Below are 17751 nucleotides of genomic sequence, written 5' to 3'. Positions count from 1 at the left end.
AATGTTCCGGACACCTGTACTCGATCTTATACGAAAAGGGACTGGTATCAAATATTATATTACGGCCGCTGGTTCTCAATCTTATTTCTGATTGGGTTATTCTAGATTCAGCCTCCTAGACTATTCCGGGCCGGGATTCAGCTTCGTCCAAATCGGGGACAATTTGATGGTCGTAAGTCGCTCTGTGACCTACTACATGAAGTATTCCGCTAGCTTATACCCTCGATTTCCCGACCGGCTAGGAGTGCACAAAATGTAGAAGCGAGAGGATAACTGATCCATCAATATAGTTTTATCCGTTTATGTCTCGATTGGTGATCAAGTGGATCATAAAAGGCAGATAAATAGTGAAGTATTGGCTTCAATATTCGGTCAACATTTTGCCGACAACCTTATATAGATTACATTAAGAAGATGGGACGCAAGGTCATTTTGGGAGAATTGTTATTGACATATCGCGCTAACTAACCCTTAACTTGATTAATTGACACTATCGATATCTCGTAGTTGAAAGATATCATTTCTCGATGGACGCGCAGTAAAAGAATCTTAGTGAACTGTGCGCTAGCCAAACCTCTTAAATAGTTGACGTTTTTAATTTGTGATTAAAGGAAATGGATCATTTATTATATCATAAAGTTATATTGTTGTTGTATGATTCATTGATCTTTGGTAAATCAAGCAAAAATACCATTAATTCATTGATGTAAGGCAAATATCATTAAATCCTGTAATCAATGCTACAACGTTTGTTTTAGTCACTTAAATTTTCGTTAACATATGGTTAATGATAACACAGAAGGCAAAAACAAATTCAAGATGGCCTTTATTAGTTGATCAAAAATACCGCGCTCGTGCTATTAAAAGCAACATGCTATCTGCTTATGTCAAATTTGACAAAGCGAAAATTCATAAATTAAGAGACCTGTTCTCGACGAAGAAGAGGTTCGAATTCAAGAATCCGACATGAAGTATTCTTGGCAATTCGACTAAAATTTGCGTTGACAGACGAAAGCGCTTAAGAGACATGTGCATGTTGTTGATAACTATTTAGCTTAGAAAAACACCCCGAAGCCCCAGTTAACCAACACGAAATACGATGCTTGTTATTTTTTACTTTATACGGACGTCAAAAGCAGCATACGGTCACATTACCAAAGAGAGGGGCGAGCAAAGTTCGTGAAACGGACCCACACAAAACACAGATTTGAAAGCAGAAAGAGGAAAAGGGTCGGCTCTCTTTTATGAAGTGCGTCAAATACTCACGTAGCGTGTATAAGTGTCAGATAACAATAGCCTCAATAGTTGACTTGTGTTATAAAGTTCCTCAGATCTTTACAACAAAGCATGTTCTAGGTGTGAGGAGTCAAATTGCGCTAAGAAACTATTTTTGTCGCCAAATTAAAGTTGAAAAGAATAAGTGGACCGAGCCAAAAACGGTGTGTATTCTTGGTGTTTGGATAAAGATTTAGCGAACGGAAGCGCCATGTGATTTCGCAGAGTTCTGGCTAGCAACAATAAGAGATTAAAGAGAAGATAAGTTGGATATAGACAAAAAAAACTGGGATCAAATCCAATAAGATTTGAAGTATAAGACCAAAGAGTAGTAACAGCGCACAGGCGAGGCAACATGGTTGTGAAATTCGGCGATCAGAACGTTGGTAATGGTTGCAAAGGAATTCGAGAGACGGCAACGGAGCGTGACAATGCTAATTCGACTGCGTCCAGCATCTTTGCCTCAGACACTCAAACGGCACTCGGACGTCGAAGACCAGCATTCGGTAATTTCTCCCACAATATCGAATCTACGTTGGTCGGCAAGCGGGAATACGAATATCGAACGCCGGAATTAAATGATGGCATTCAAACGAATCATATAGTACCTGTCTATACAAATATGTCTGTGAATGAAGGTATAGTTGTCACGGAAGCTGATCGTACTGGGATCGTAGTCCGTCGGAGGCCCTTGCTCGATTCGATAGACCGGCAAAATTCGCCGCGAAATTCAACCAAATACGAAAATGAATATGAATGTATGTCAAGCCCGGACACATTTTCGAATTCAAGCAGCAATAGAAGTAGCAGCGCGAGTTCGCATTACGGAAATATTTCGCCTGATACTCTGTCGCTTGCCTCGTTTGCTGGTCGGCTGAACTTCGGCCGCTTTAGCGTAGGGAGCAAGCGAAGCAGTCAATCGAGCAGTGCATCATCTCAGGATTCTGGTAGGCAATCGTGGGGAAAAATACGGGATAGTTTCGATCTGAGTGATGCGTTAGTTCCATCAATCAGAAGAACATCTGGTGAACATGCCTACGAGAACACAAAATCACTCGCACCGGATAATTCTATGAGAGTCTTAAAATTCGAAACCCATCAAATGGAGGTCACAGACCACGAAGAGCCGCCACCGCTTCCAACTCGACAAAGTCAGCAACAAATTCCTACTCCGTCGAAGGAAGAACCAGAAATGATATTACCCTATAAAGTTGTAGACTTGGACGAACTGCAGAGAAGTTTGGAAGACATAGAACCGTATTATGTACACAACGGTTCAGAGGATGCCCATCGAGATTTCTATAACGATATACCTGACCCAAACGATAAGGACGTGGAGTTAGATGACAAAACTGAAGAAACAAGTGATTTTCGACCAAAGTTACCCCCAAAAGCGAGGAGAAAAAACTTAACTCACAGCCAGTCTGATCCGGCGTGTTTCAGCTCGGCTACTGCACTAGAATTACCCGTTAAAGACAAGCCAATTCCTCGTCCCAGACAGAGCGTAATTCTGAGTGATTTGGCACAATTACAACAAGATGGTACTGTACAGAACTCAAAAGCAAATGAAAGTGCCGACCGTAAGTATATGATTTTATGTTTACGGTGTTTCAGTTTTAATTGCTCAGTTATAATTTCGATGGTGTGAAATATTGTGAATACATGCACTAACTTGTTGTGTTTTGAATATTTAATGTCAGTTTAATGGCAGATTTTCTCCCTGACCTTTTATCTGGTATTTTAATCGTCTTTGAAGCAGACTGTATTTGGTCATTTGTATGACGATAAATTCTAGAAGACTGTTAAGGATTTGGCATGATTGAAGGCACTATCAATACGGTTACTTCACCCAGAATCCATTGACGTGCAATGTACCTTTAAACAGGTGTCCTATTTTTAATGGTTAGCGATTGTATAGAAGCTTCCATCTTGTAAAGCATTTTTTTTTATATCAAAGCCTATATCAACATGGTTCTTGTTAAATTCTCTGAATTAGTTTAAACAAGTTGTAACTAAAATCACCAGTCAAAATTATTAATAACAAGGATCCAGTCCCCAAAATCTTCATTGTAATGAGACTGCTAAAGTAGCTAAACCTAGCTAGATCTTCACAATGGAGATTTTGTTCAGGTATTAACCCTAAGTCTAAACACACTAATGAAGGGTAAGATCACCTAGCATTAAAATAAACCAAATGTTGGGTTGAGCAAGTTTCACTGTTAGACTACTGAGGTCTAAAAGTTAAACATTAACAAAGATAAGGATGCAATGTGCTTGTTCACATTAGTCATAAAGTATTGTTGGAAACTCTGTCTTCTTGTGGTAGTTGCCGCATGTTCCATGTGCAGACATCACAGACAGTCTTTCGTGACATAAAAAAGAAATTTCTGTTAAGTATAGGTTTTTAATATCCTAACATTAGGTTTCTGAGCCATCAACAACAGGTTGCCAATAGGTTGCAAAATATAGAGCTATGGATATCAACATGTCAACAATATCATATTCTGGGATGTTACTAATATCAAGTTCTTTCATATTGCAGTAACTTCCTTTTCAATTTTCATTTATAACTGATGATTTGTTTGATATTTCTGGTAAATAAACTAATTAAAACAGGGGTGAAAAACAAATTATGATATTGTTTTAAATATTCAGGCATATAACATGCAATGCAATAATGCAAGTTCATGTTTAGAAATAATATAATGGAGTTAGTATATTGCCGCCTATAAGAAGCTAGTGCATGTCTTTGTTTTTTATGATAGCTGTATATTGTGCACATGCAACTTATCATCCCATTCTTTGAACACACCTGCAGGATATCTAATGTAGTTTTATGATCGCTTTTTCATGATAACGTGCTAAAAATAGGTCTTACAGTAGCAGTCCATAGAAATCGGTCCGACTAATATGCCCTATGGCGGCAATACTTATGTGAACTATGAATAAGAAATTATTTCATTTTAGTGCTACAATAATGCCCGCAATTTGTGCAGGCAGACCAAAAATCCAAACAGGAAATGCTCAAATTTTAGTCAAAATTACTGAAAAGTTGTATATAAATATATACTATCTAAAATATATAAACTGATGTAAATTTGGGTCTCCCAAACTTATCGTAACCTTTGTGGAAATTAGAGATAATTTGTGTCGCATCGATGAATTACTACAATTAGGTTATACGGCTGATTTAAATTTCAATGGGTCATTCATTTATACACCATAGTTTATTCTGAAGAATGTAATCAATTCTCCCTTATATGAAGCGAAAATTCATCTTCATTCGCGAGCATTTATAATGATTAAATCTAAGTTTTTTTTTAACGTAATTCTAATTGCTCAATCGCAATTTTTACATCTGACATTTGGTGCGATGTTTTGAGATTTTTAAGTGTGCAACAGGCATTTCCTATGACCGTTTTCCGTCATATTAATCAAATTATTCGAAAGCCGATGTTTCGAATAAAAAAATTCACTTTCTATACCGCACAATTTTTAAAGTTTTGTCTTTGCACTAGTTAAATGTCATAAAATGTAAGAAATTCTTGGGAACGTCAACCGTCTACATGTGAGTGAAATAGAGCATGACTTAATGAGCGTATAACCAATTTCGTTGATATGTAAATCATCACTAAAATCCGATAACATAGCGTCAAACAGTGTATATCGATCGGCAATAGATACGAAGCCGATAATTAGTGCAGTCAGCAATATATTTCAGCTTGATAATTCTATGCTCTACGACTACGAAGATAATGTGGACTGTATTGATAAATCATATTAGACATAAACAACACTTCCCTGTTGCTGATGTGTCTCCGGTGACATTAGCATCAGACAATATTGTTCTCCTAATATTTTGTTAATCTTTGGATGATTCTACAAACAAAAGGCTGCAAATCTTTAGAAAATCTGAGACAAAGTGGCTACGAAATTTTGAATAGTTCTATTGAACCTGTTATATTCTAAGCATCTATATTGGCTTTTTTATTGCTTTTATGTGAAAACTGAAAGTGTATCAAAAACCTATATATAGTTCGAGTAAAAGAGCTAAATATTATTTTCTGTAGCTACAAATAGTGCATTTGATATTTGTACTAAATGTGTCTGCAACACAAAAAATCGATTACTTTGTGTATTTTTATTGTTATTTGGAAAGATCAATCCAAATCGTTGATTTTTTTTCTTTGACACTTTTTTTATAAAACTCTTTCATGAAATAGACTGCAATTAATGCTTGGGCCTTTATAAGACCCGTAAATAGTATTCTATGCTATCGTTCATGTTGTACTCCTCGCGGCATAGTCTAACCCAACGTAAATCATAGTTTGGACACCGCATTTTAGCAGGACATCAGTTGTTAATTTCTTGCCCAAAGTTTCTTAGATCACAGCCAATTCACATAAATAGATGCACGGTAATAAGGAAATTGTTTCATCTGGCGATAAATCATTACTGATAACCAAGATTACCTTGGGCCTGGCAACATCTGGCTGCGATTTGTCCTTTTTATGGTCATGCACTTCATCATATTGTCCAGAAAGGTCATAATTTGATGTGCAAAATACCGCAATAAATAATTACGAAAAAAATCGGCTTTTGAAAACCTAGAATTATCCGTTCATATAATAGGATTTCGCCCACCTAGTTATTCAGATTAGGGATTTATGAAGTCGTTATAATATGTGCCACTTCCAAATATGGTCCACTTTTCGAAAATGAAAATGAGTACTTCCTAAAACTGTTAGTATAATTTGAAGATTAGAAATTATTACGCTTAAAAAGTTAAAGGAATTTTTTTGTAACGTGAGACAAACGTTAACAAATCAAAGTGAACGTGTGGTAACAATATTTAATAAATAGTATTCAGATGGTTGACGTCCCGTAATTGTATTCTTCTAGTATATAATTTTGCTTTTTGTAAACTCAAAAAATCGCTTTATGGTAAACCAGTTAGTGATGACACAATGACGGATGTGTAGTTTCAGTTCTCGCACATCGGATAATTGTCTTTGACTTTGTACCAGGAATTTTAAGAATGAAGAAGAAATCCTTATTTTCATCTCAATTTATTGTTTTGGTGCATTGCATGACTGTTTTATCTATACAAAACCTCTTGGAATTCCGTAGATACCAAATAAGACGGCCAGGTTGTTTGCGGACAAAGTACTTATACAACACAGACTTATATCAAGCCATAAGACTTAGATAGCTTTGAAGGTCAAGCACTGCTGTCTTTTTAAAAAAATAATAAGCGCGGAATTTTACGTATGATTGTTAACTATGATCACTCGTAAATAGTTGACTTTTCACAACGTGAAATTCTTGAGACATTTGTCGAAGCGTAGATATACTCCGATAACCACTTTTTCTAATCTGCTTTTACAAGATGTGTTAAGATACAGCAAGTTCGTTTCACATATGAAATGGCTTCTATTCAGTGCAACCGCCTTGGTGCTATATACTTAAAATAACATGCATACAACACTCGATTTTTTGGCAGAATATGCTTTCTTTGTTTCTTGAAGTCAAGGTCAACGCATTATTGTTGCGGTACAAGAGCAGGCAGGGTTCAACATATTTATCAATGTTTGAAAACGTAACACAATACACATTTGCATGTAGTGGTGAAAACGCTGCTGGATACCAGTAACTATATTGCAGTGTGCACCTTTGGCAAAGTGCAGCCTTTTGTTTGCATAATACCCCGCTGAGGTAAACCATTGTAAGGAACGGTAATACTGACGTCATCAGTGAAACATTAATGCCAATGTTATTATTAGATAATTACCAGATGATTTGCCTCATAAATGTTAAATTGGAGGTATTTCCATGTTCTTGTGTAGTTCATTGTTCCAAAGTTTCAATTCTGGTCATCATGTTGAGAAAATGCTGCCAACAATGTCAGAAATTTTTTCATTATCAAAGACAAAATACGGCCATTACCTTTTGTTCTGAAATAAGTTCGCTGGCTTTGGTATTGTTAGGGCGTCGCCCGTAACAATAATCAAACATTGTTATATTTTGGGGAATCGAAATCGTTCCCTTGAGCTATACATTATTTGGCACACTATTATGATAACATACCCCCGTAAAATTGCAGGTATTGATATCGCTTGGCATAAAATTGTTGGAGTCAATTATTTTAACAGGCGCATAAAGAAAATATATTTCATAGAATATGGCTTTTACACGTCGTGGATGGTTTCTTGGAGTTTGAATTGTGCCAGTAAATGCAAAATATCCAGTTCGAGAACCTGAAGACAGTACACATTCCATATTCGAACTGATCAATATTCGAACTAATCTTGCTTTACTTTGGATCAGAAATCCAGAAATTTAAATTGTTCTAAATTTCTTTACACTTTACAGTGCCAGAGCGATCAATGTCAACAGCTACTGGTCACATATCCCGTCGACAGAGCCCGCCAAGCGGTTCAAAAACTCGGCGCAGTTCCACATCACCGCACAAAAATCCTCGTCCAATGCGTTCAGCACCACGGCCCCCTCCACCTCGTTCTTCTTCACCAGCGCAAAGAGGTAGGTAAATTTTGGATGTACTGTACAATCTTAATATTTTTTATCAAGTCATGGCCTCCAAATGAGCAGCATTTTGTGAGCCCCGAATATTTAGATCCTATGTCACAACACAATTATTCTTTCGACCATGGTATGTAACTTTCATCATCTCATTCTTGTTGAAAACTTTAAATTTTTCAGTCTCCTCTACCAGACCTGTCTCCGAGATGTTTCCTCGGGGTAATACTGACCCGAGCTCGCCTATGGAGTTGAAGCGTTCTATGACTGTCTCACTTTTGCAATCGCCGTTTAATAGAAGGCCGGTGGAATCTCTTTGTGAAGAAAAAACAGGCAGTGAGAATTCTGTTGAAAATTCCACGACATTTTCCTCCATCGAACCAAATGATGAAAAGAGCAAAGAAGATACAGCAAAGGCATCAAAAACGAGCGCGTTTTTCAAAAAGGCGCTTAGTACACTTAAAATACCGGGTACAAAAAAGACGACAAAGAAGGAATTAGCAATAAGTCCACCTAGTGACTTCACAAGTCTGTATCAAACTAGATTAACTACTGACTACTCGAACCGTGAACAAAAAACAATTTCATATTTCGCCACCGACGATATTGCTGGAGAATCTGCTGTGGAGGTGGTTGAACCCGATAACGTGGAGTGTGAACCGACCACGAAAGACCCCGAAGAACCTATGGAACAACTTAGTTTCCATCCGGAGTTCACAGGATTACCTCTAGTAGATACAGACCACCCCGGTGATCGATTGTATTACAATTTTCCCATCTCGCCATCCTTGGTCGATACTACAGAAAAATTGCCGGTCCCAAGAAAACCTCCACGTAGTGGTTACGTACAACCCTCTTTATCTCAACTAACGAAGGAACGCGAAGAAGAAATTAGTCTCAATAAAATACCTGAACTAGGTCCCTTACCAACTCCACCCGACGGTTCTGGAAGCTCGAGCGCATCCCCTATCCAAACTCCTGAATGTGAAGCGCGCACTTTAAAGATTACCGCTAAAGATCGATCCGGTGAAGTCACACCAGAAGATCACATATATAGTGTAACGACACCAGACTCCGACGATCAAAAGGAAAGTATAGGCAAAGTCCTGGGGAAGCCTAAACCAGAGGTTCCACGTAGACCAAGTACGCTGAAATTAAAACCGAAAATTCCGAACAGACCCGTATTGCAGGTAAGAATTGTTTACCAACTATTTAGATGCAGATTGCAAGTTGTTGCTTTTTTCTTCCCGTAAACATCAAAAACTACCTCTTGCATATACTGAATTATTTATCCAAAAGACAGGATTGAAGAAGAATGAAGGGTTAACTTGAATTGTAAATGGTGTGATTTAACTTTTAATTCCTTCACTTGATGATATTTTTTTAATTCATATTTTTAATACATGTCCCTTCCTGTATAAACAATATGCGCGTCTGATTACACGCCCAACTTCCGGTATTAGTCAACCTGCCAAAGACTTAGACGACTCTAGAACGTCATGGTCGACTGGCTTCTGTCTAGTTTGTTTTGGTGGTTTTTCCAGTGATAAATTATATATCGAGAGCATTCCTTTGATAAGTATCGACTCTGATTTCAAGACTTCGTCATTGTCCTAAAGTTTCAAACGATTTAGGACACAGGGAAAGTATCGATCAAGTTATGAATCTTGACTTGTTATATGCCGCATCGAAGATTGCCTACTATGTCTTATTGATTCTTTATCATGGCGTTGACCTTGTCATGGATTGGTATAGTTTTAACATTTTACTAACGAATGGGACGATTTCAGGAGTTCCAGCTGACAGTATTACTGTGAGAATTCTTTTCGGTTTCAGTTGTGCTTTTTGCACAATATTTACGGCAGCTTTGTTTTGGGTTTATGCTAATTACATAAAGTATCATTTTCTCTGTGCTTACGTCGCTGTCTACAAGCACTACGGGCCATTAGGCCCAGCTGAGGGAAGTGAGAGTATACAGATACCCGATGAGACAAATCAAGAGAATGTCTTCCTATTTGCCGAGAATGGGCAAAACACAATCAAACCCCGATATATCTTGGCGGAACTGTTTTTATCTGTGGCGGAATTGGTGTTGAAAGACGATATTCAGTCTGGATTATTATTCTGGGTGTCTAGGGTGTTCACGTTTACTCATGCCTTGAGCTGGCATTCACTATTATTTTCACTTTGCAGTATTGTAGCTCACTTAAAGCTGTTTATATGTTTCGCAACGAAGCTTTTCCGTTTGGGCGAGGGTGAGGCAGGCGGTGATCGCAGGTGGGATTTTAAATGTGTCCTCTGCGTTTTTGGCTGTCTTGGATCAGCGATCTTCGAGGGATTGACAGTTTCTTATTTAGTTAAGGCGTTGAAGGCTTAGATTTATGATGAAGGATTGCACGTCAGGGATTATAACAGCTTGGACTGCACACAAATTAGGGATTCCATTGTACTGAACGTAAACACAAAGCTCAATAATGCTTATATGCTTATGATTATGATAAGTTGGTAGCATAATTGCTGAGCACAAATAGTAATCAAGTAGCTATGTTAAAAAAAAAATTGGGAAAAAAAATAATAAAAAAATAAAGCACTGATAGACATTCGATTGCGTTATATTCAGTTTCTGGGAACGGTGCATTAGTTGATTTGGAAGGGATTCCAGTTATATAAATAATTTCCATTCTTATCCAAACTCGGCCTCTTCAATTTGAGTTCTCTTCAAGACTTATCAACACGATAACTTACTGTATAACTGATCCACCACATCTATGAGCTCGAGAATTTACGGTACAAGCAGTGATCTATAATCCAATAGTCCTCTATTTATGCATTTGCCTTCTCCAGCTATTTTTGTCAATTGACGAAGTTTTAAGCAACCATTTGCAATTGAATGCGTGCTCACTTTCTCATAATTTGAAATTTTAGTCAATTGAAAAACCAACGCCAATACCACGAAGTTCAACTCTGGACATAGCTACCATACGCAAAAGTCGAAAAGAATCGCTCCGTCGAAATAAAGAACGCCGACATAGCACACCATTGGAAGAATCTTCGGGGCTGTCCCGCAGTTGCGACTCCCTAGATGACGACTTCCTGCGTGATAATAACATCACGGATATGCACTTGATTGTACTAAAGGACATACTACGATGCTGGCAAAATATGCTTCGTAAACCAACGATTAGTTTGGCAGGTGCGTGCTGGGAAGATTTTGAGGCAATTGAGTCCGAATCGTGGCCCAAGGTTTCCGAAGATCAGGATAGTGTATCATTGCCAGTGAGATTAAGAGAAGAGTCGACGATTTTGGATTCCAATAACTGCTGTGGACAGTATATTGCGAAGGTAACGTATGCGTAATATCATCCCATCTTTCTTCTATCTTCTATCCATATCTGTCTGTTTCTACCCATTTTTCGTCATCCTCCGATGCGACTGTGTTCAGCTTCAGGTTTAACCCTGTCCGTCCTTAATCCTGACTTCCCCATAGCTATTGCATCAACCTATTTTAAATGTAATTTGCGCAGACAAGTGTAACGTAGAAAATCACATATATATTTTTCAGATTAAATGCAAATCCCAAGTAAACGGGAACACAAAATCACCGTTCGACCAAGACTACAGCGTTTGTACGAGCGTACAATCTCACGAAAACGTCTCGCGAGTACTGGCTTATTTTCGTGGAGAAATTCGATCTTCTATATTAGGCATGGAAAACGACACATCACCTCTGCACACGACAATTTCAATCAGCGATCATGTTCCTTCTCAAACCTGCGTAGAATTTGTCGCACAGTCAAAGGACGCGCATTCCAAGGACCCGTTGGGATACGAAAAAACAGTATGCATGTTAATGTTACAATGCCTTAAAGGTGTTGCGCATTTACACAATTCTGGTTTTACCCATGGCAATCTAAACCTAAGAAACCTATTTTTGATCAAACATACTAATGATTTTCAACTTTTGCTTGGAAACTTTGGAAGGTCTCAGTCGCTCTCAAAGGAACGTCGTGGTAGTCACGTGTACACGAAGATCGATGATTCGCCGACAGAACTTAGCGGTGATACTAATGATTTTATAGCAATTTCAGAACTTTTTACTGCCATGTTGCATCAAGATCACAATGGGAACGGTACTCATGCGTCGGAAGTCCGACACTCAACTCTTTCAAGGTACCTTCGCACAGCGTCGGAAAGACTTCGTGATGGGTCTGCTCTTCCCGATCAGGTGGTGTGCTTGTTACAGGCATTGCTCTGGGGGCCTTTTAAACCCGAGGAAAACATCGTTATCATTAGTGAAAGTAGAATGAAACATTGGCTAGATAGACAACGTAGCGAATTCATAGCAAGACTAGCAATGGATGAGGCTTTAGCGAGAACAGTTGGTGGACACTCTAGAAAGTTTTCCATGGAGGATTTACTGCTTTGTGAATATTTAACTGTCGCGACGCCGAGTTCATTAGTGAGGACAGAAAAGTGCTGGTTTCTAGCTACATGATCTTGGATCTATTGATTTATTTTAGGTCCATTGTTAAATCTAGTTAGGTTTTGTGAATCCACAGAAGTAGTGAACAAATTTAAAGACTGATTCATTTTATCTCTGATCTATTTCTAATATTGTTGTATAAAAATTAAATTATTTTGATGACATATTTTCTCTTCTTATATAAATGAGTCGGTCTATTCGCCGAGTTTTTCAAAACTCAGCCCTGGAAAGCTACGAAAGTTTAATTTGATATTAGTATCCCAGTTCAATTGAGATGGTATTTAAAATTTAAAATTTAAAATTTAGAATTTAAAAATTGGCCAAATCCTAGGAATTCAGCCTTATCGTAGATATGTAGAGACAATATTTTGCCAGAGCAGTAAAACTTACCTTTACAATATTCTAAATAAAACGAATCGGGAAGTATTATCAGTGATACTGAGATGTTATTTCGTTCTTCATTAGGTCGTTACGCAATTCCCTTCCAGCCGGAGGAAACCTCCACCACAGCTCTGTCAGAGTGAGCACAGCACGTACACGCACTTATATGATGAATGAGTTTGCACTCTTCCAACATTATAATCCATTAGCCGAAAGGTAATGGAGAGCTTTTTTCAAGCTCAGTGCTCGGTAAAGTTTTGCCCGGGTGGTGGAGCGAGAGCAATGACTTTTCCGAAAATGCTAAAGTGCATGTCATTTTGCTACCTTCAACCTAAAAGGTGGCTTGCTACCAGAGAAACTATCTCTTCCCTACAAGATATAAAGCTTGCTAATCTCCATTCTTTTTTGTTAATCTAACTGAATTATCTAACCTAATTAAAGGACTATTGCAGATTGTTGTCTTTATCCTGCTAATGTATACCTGCAATCCACAAGCATGCTATACCAAAATATAAACAATAAAAAAATCCGTGCAACGGCATCATCCAGACATCGAGGTAATAACACAATTGTGGAAATATATCATCCATAACCATATAATGGATATTACAAAGTCGCTGAAGAAATACATTCTATTCTCTGGTATTGCCTTCCTTCCTCTTGGTTTTGTGGTCATAATTTGCGACTCCATGACTCATGCTGAGAAAGAAGATAGCTTGAAACCACGGAAGAGCGGAACAACGTTTTGGGTCGGATTACCTGTAAGTTGAAAGCAGAATATTTTTGAAGAATATCTTTATATAAATTTGAACAAACCAACTAGTTTTCTCATTACTACTCAAAGTATGAGTTCAAATTTGAGTATGAGTATGAGACCTTAGTTACTCCGGCGTCAGCGACGGAGTTGAAAATTCGCCCCGGTTTTGTTTTGTTTTTGTTTTTTTTTTTTTTATTTTTTTTTTATTATTTTTCGTCGTCGCAAGTCTGTAATGGCGCGAAATATACTAGTATTTGAATAGTGTATGTGATCGTATTTATCTACGTCCCAGTCTTATCTCCCAAGAGTTGTGGTGCACAGCTTTGGCTAATTTTCCAATGCGCGATTCGATTTCGCTCGCATGATATGGCAATTCCTCCAAGAGGAACAAATAAACCGTTCTTTTTATGCTGTTCGATTAAGTTTAGATTGAATTGGGGTAAGAATATATTTAATACATGTAGACTCGGTCCTATTTTAATAATATCGCTGCTATTTCGCCGTTTAACAAGATGATGTGGTCGTGTATGGGCGCGTTGACACGTCGCGTAGTTTGCACAGGATCGAAGATTTAATACAACTATATATAAGCGCGAATTCCAAAGGCAAAGTGTAAGACGAAGCGAATGTATCATGCGGTTTATTTACATTTTTGAACAATTGAACTTCTATACTGCGATGTGCTTCTGAATTTCGCGATCGAACATTTAGGTTCGCAAGGCATCTAAATGCGAATATGTATGCGAAACAATACGCGAACTGTATTGTTTATGTTCAGAAGCTCTATATTGAAGACTGGCACGTGCGCCGGAGTTAACGCCAGAACGGCGTCTTGTTCAAATTTAAATTCCAATGCAACCGTATACGTTAAAGTGTATTTGTTACGGTGACTGATAAAACCGGAAACACAAGTAAAGTCATAACCGGTATATATATTTGTTATTTCTATTTCATTTTAGTACTTTGTTCTCGGTTTTTTCATGATATACTTGAGTACAGATCAAAAGGAGCTTCATGTAAGTAAATACATGCGCTGTATAAGGTTTTTCAGGAGGACGTAGATGTACTCGACAATAAAAAAATTATTTTCTCATGGTTTTTCTTACTCAGCGCTTTGTTGCATCCACAACTATGTGGTTATATTTTCATCGTATTTTTTAGGTGAAGACATGCAGAATAGGTAGCATACTTTGTTTTGTATTATCAGTGGTGGCCATGGTATTTGAAGGTCCTGATTGGAGTTACTACGTCACTTATGGAAACTACGTCTGTGAAAAAGGCAGCTCAAGTAAAAACAAACTTTTTGTACAGTATACAAAATATTATATTATACAGTGCTGTAGATTCTAACTATTTTTATCTTCATATATAGGTACATGTAGTAAAACGACAGGGCTGTCAGCTCTTTTTGGTTCAATAACCGTGGCAGCAATCATAGCTATTTTACTTTGTATCAGTAATATCCTTATATGCAACTGGCTATTGTTCAGGGTAATAAAAATATCTAATTTGAAATGACGAAATCTCTAGTACAACTCCTTTCCCTTCAGTGGATTGAATACATTTTCGTTTGGTGCTTTTTTTGCAGATGTCGGTGGAAACACCGGAAATGGACTTCGAAAGACGTAATCGGAAGCATGCACAATCTGCAGTATCAACCCAGGTAACAGAGGAGTCCGATAATTTTTTCAAAACGCAAGGTTATCATACATGTTGGACAGATGATGACAAAGAGGCAAAACAGCAGCCCCCAACAACTGGAAAAGAAGCGATTAAGGAAGATGACCAGGCAGACAAAGATACTTTGCAATTATAGAGATTGCATGTTTTATATATGCATTATGTTGTAAATTCATTAATTGCAAATTATGGATATTCTTATATCAAAAATGTACTCCTATAAGCTGATCAATAAACTCGGGATTTTCTGTGGTTAGACGAATAGTAGCTTCCTCCAAATAATTTATCAAATGTATTTAGTTTTTAAGACCCAAAGTGACCAATATTACGGACTGTTAGCGATCTCTATTTTCTGAAGCGTTAAAATAGCTACATTAGGGAACATTCCTGTGCATCCTGCACAGAGAGCTGCTTCCCACACGCTACTTGCAGAAAAATATGCATTTTTATCCATTACTTAAGAAAAACACCTGCTGTTTTTAAATAACAACTATATAGCAATCCTAGTTACTTTGCAGTGTATATCGGCATCACATAGCTGCAATACATAAACATAAATAAATTCTAAGTTTCCAGACATAAAATGGCAGTCATGATACCGATTCAAAGTAAATGGGGGTTAATAACAGTTGGCCTTGGTTATCTCATTTTTGGCACCATGTTAACAGTGCTGTTTTTCTTCCTTGATTTCGCGGATACGGATAAAGACGTACATTACAGTGAAGACCATGCACAATATTGGCTTGGATTACCGGTAGGACTGAAGTTTATGACAAATAAGACACGTTTCTCATCTTTCATTGATCCATCTCCTCGTGTAGAATATCTCGGTCACCAAATTTACTGCCTCCAGGTCTCTGTGTCTCAGTATCAGCATCTTATCTACCTTCAGTTTCTCTTCATACTTTGCCTTCAGCATGTCCTAATTTACATCCAAAGCACTTTCTTTGTGTGTTATCGAAATTTCTACATCCCGTTCTTCTTAAAGGTATTCAATCCATTCGATCCAATTTTCCACTTATCATCTAGCTGTAGCATCAAAGTTTTATTATAGCATTCCTTGCATGCATAAACCGCATCTCTTCAAAACCAAGTTCTTACATCCCTTCATTCCCACCTTCAAAGACAAAGGCATTGTGCTTCTCCCTATAGTAAGACGACGTCATTCAAACGTCTAAAGAATTCTTTACCTGCACCCATTCAATCCATTTTGATGTGATAATAAGACATCAGCTGACAGCTATTAATAATGTTTATATTTGAGATGTTTCCGGCTTCATGACATTGTTGTCAAGGAATTATGCTTTTTCGCGTTTTTTACAGGCGATATTTCTTGGGATGATTGTCTTGTTAGGTGGAGGACAAATGTCAAATAAATCGGTAATACATTTGAAGACATCTTCAGGCATAAATTGCAAACATCTGTTTACCATATACCGTACACTCTTAGACTCAGATGTCAACTTCTTGTTTTCAGAAACTCCTTCGAGTATGTCTGAGTATCTATTGTTTCATTACCGCCGTTGCGAGTATTGTTCTCGAAGCTCCAGACTGGATGAGGTACCTATCTGATAATCGATCACCTGACAACATTTGCAAGCTAGCCATGATCGCTGTGCCCGGATTACAAAAAGGTATTTTTATCCAATATATTCAACTTGTTATAGTCAAAATCCTAACATGTCCGTTTTTCTGCAGCATGTCCGGCAACAGAGTCGACTGGCGATTTCTCAACTCCTTCATATATTTTTTTTATGTAGAGATGCAGAATTCAAAGTATATTTGTAAGCGGAGGACGTCGTACGCATGGTCTGTTGGTTTTATCATGGTGTCTGCTGTTTTTTTGATTAATTTCAGTGTATGCTCTATTTTATTGCATGCATGGTTGGCTATAAAAGACCAGGTAAAATAGATACTTTAGTATAACTGACTTTAGTCTTCACCGGCTCACCAATATCTTAATTTAGTGAGTAAATGTGGCAACTTTTGCTTCGAATAAACATTTAGAAGCATGTTAATAGAAGCATGGTAAATTGTGTTATTTTCAGATGGCGTACAAAATGCCAGATTTTCCTGCATATGCAGTCCAAGAGGAATACAGAAGGCCCAAAACAAAGACCGTTAACAAGGATGGAACACCGAATAGAGGTTTTCAAGAAAGCTGAGTAGAAAATGCAGAAGTGCAACATAGTATAGTTGTGGGTTCAGGAAGACATGATTCCGCATGAATTTAGTTTAATAGAAAAAGACTATGCAAAACCTACCAAAATGTACACATTCAGTAGACAATATCAAAGTAGTATTCTTTCCTTTATAAAGTTTCTATAAAAACATAAAACCTAGATTATTAAACACAAGTAAACCGTTTTTGGTAAACTGTCAAATTCATTCTTTTAAACCTTAGTAAACTCTAAACCACGATCTCGTTCCCAGGGCACTTCTCTCTTTGCTGTGTGAAAAGCCTGACTAGCCCTTGGATGGGCATGAGGCTGTATTTGCTTCAGATTGTTTTGTTTTTGAATTTCTGATTTATGTCATTCATATTAACCAAAACAGTACACTCAATCTAAATTCGAATATTAAGAAGCACGTTTGTGTGAGTGCATTAAAAAAGACACGCCTGACTTTGTTTGTACTT

At 37.6% G+C, this 17751-nt stretch overlaps 2 protein-coding genes and 1 long non-coding RNA gene across 3 annotated transcripts; all 3 read left to right on the top strand.

Annotated features, from left to right (window-relative positions):
* Nucleotides 1-136: 136 nt before the first annotated feature.
* Nucleotides 137-12459, top strand: LOC114525265 (flocculation protein FLO11-like). The gene is made up of 5 exons (XM_028546497.1): nt 137-2855; nt 7648-7815; nt 7996-9002; nt 10738-11154; nt 11375-12459. The coding sequence occupies exons 1-5, from the start codon at nt 1631-1633 to the stop codon at nt 12305-12307; spliced, it is 3750 nt and encodes a 1249-aa protein (XP_028402298.1). The 5' UTR covers nt 137-1630; the 3' UTR covers nt 12308-12459.
* Nucleotides 9012-10731, top strand: LOC114525266. Its single transcript, XM_028546498.1, has one exon. The coding sequence runs from the start codon at nt 9473-9475 to the stop codon at nt 10187-10189; it is 717 nt and encodes a 238-aa protein (XP_028402299.1). The 5' UTR covers nt 9012-9472; the 3' UTR covers nt 10190-10731.
* A 742-nt stretch (nt 12460-13201) lies between the features above and the next one.
* Nucleotides 13202-17471, top strand: LOC114525489. Its single transcript, XR_003687198.1, has 9 exons — nt 13202-13437; nt 14393-14449; nt 14595-14721; nt 14806-14924; nt 15022-15867; nt 16437-16493; nt 16591-16747; nt 16874-17016; nt 17162-17471. It is a non-coding gene; the product is annotated as an uncharacterized LOC114525489 (long non-coding RNA).
* The last annotated feature ends 280 nt before the right edge of the window (nt 17472-17751 follow it).

Source organism: Dendronephthya gigantea, unplaced genomic scaffold, assembly GCF_004324835.1.
Source record: "Dendronephthya gigantea isolate DGI-Jeju-01 unplaced genomic scaffold, DenGig_1.0 000034F, whole genome shotgun sequence".
NCBI classification, from domain to species: domain Eukaryota; kingdom Metazoa; phylum Cnidaria; class Anthozoa; order Malacalcyonacea; family Nephtheidae; genus Dendronephthya; species Dendronephthya gigantea.
The sequence above is the reverse complement of the archived record's forward strand: the minus strand, read 5'-3'. Positions and strand labels throughout refer to the sequence as shown.

What these genes read in the sequence shown, in the direction of transcription:
- LOC114525265 (XM_028546497.1), top strand. Translation starts at nt 1,631, where the DNA reads ATGGTTGTGAAATTCGGCGATCAGAACGTTGGTAATGGTTGCAAAGGA. An exon ending in AGCAAATGAAAGTGCCGACC is followed by an intron (nt 2,856 to 7,647) that starts GTAAGTATATGA and finishes TACACTTTACAG; the next exon opens with TGCCAGAGCGATCAATGTCA. An exon ending in TTCTTCACCAGCGCAAAGAG is followed by an intron (nt 7,816 to 7,995) that starts GTAGGTAAATTT and finishes TAAATTTTTCAG; the next exon opens with TCTCCTCTACCAGACCTGTC.
- LOC114525266 (XM_028546498.1), top strand. Translation starts at nt 9,473, where the DNA reads ATGAATCTTGACTTGTTATATGCCGCATCGAAGATTGCCTACTATGTC.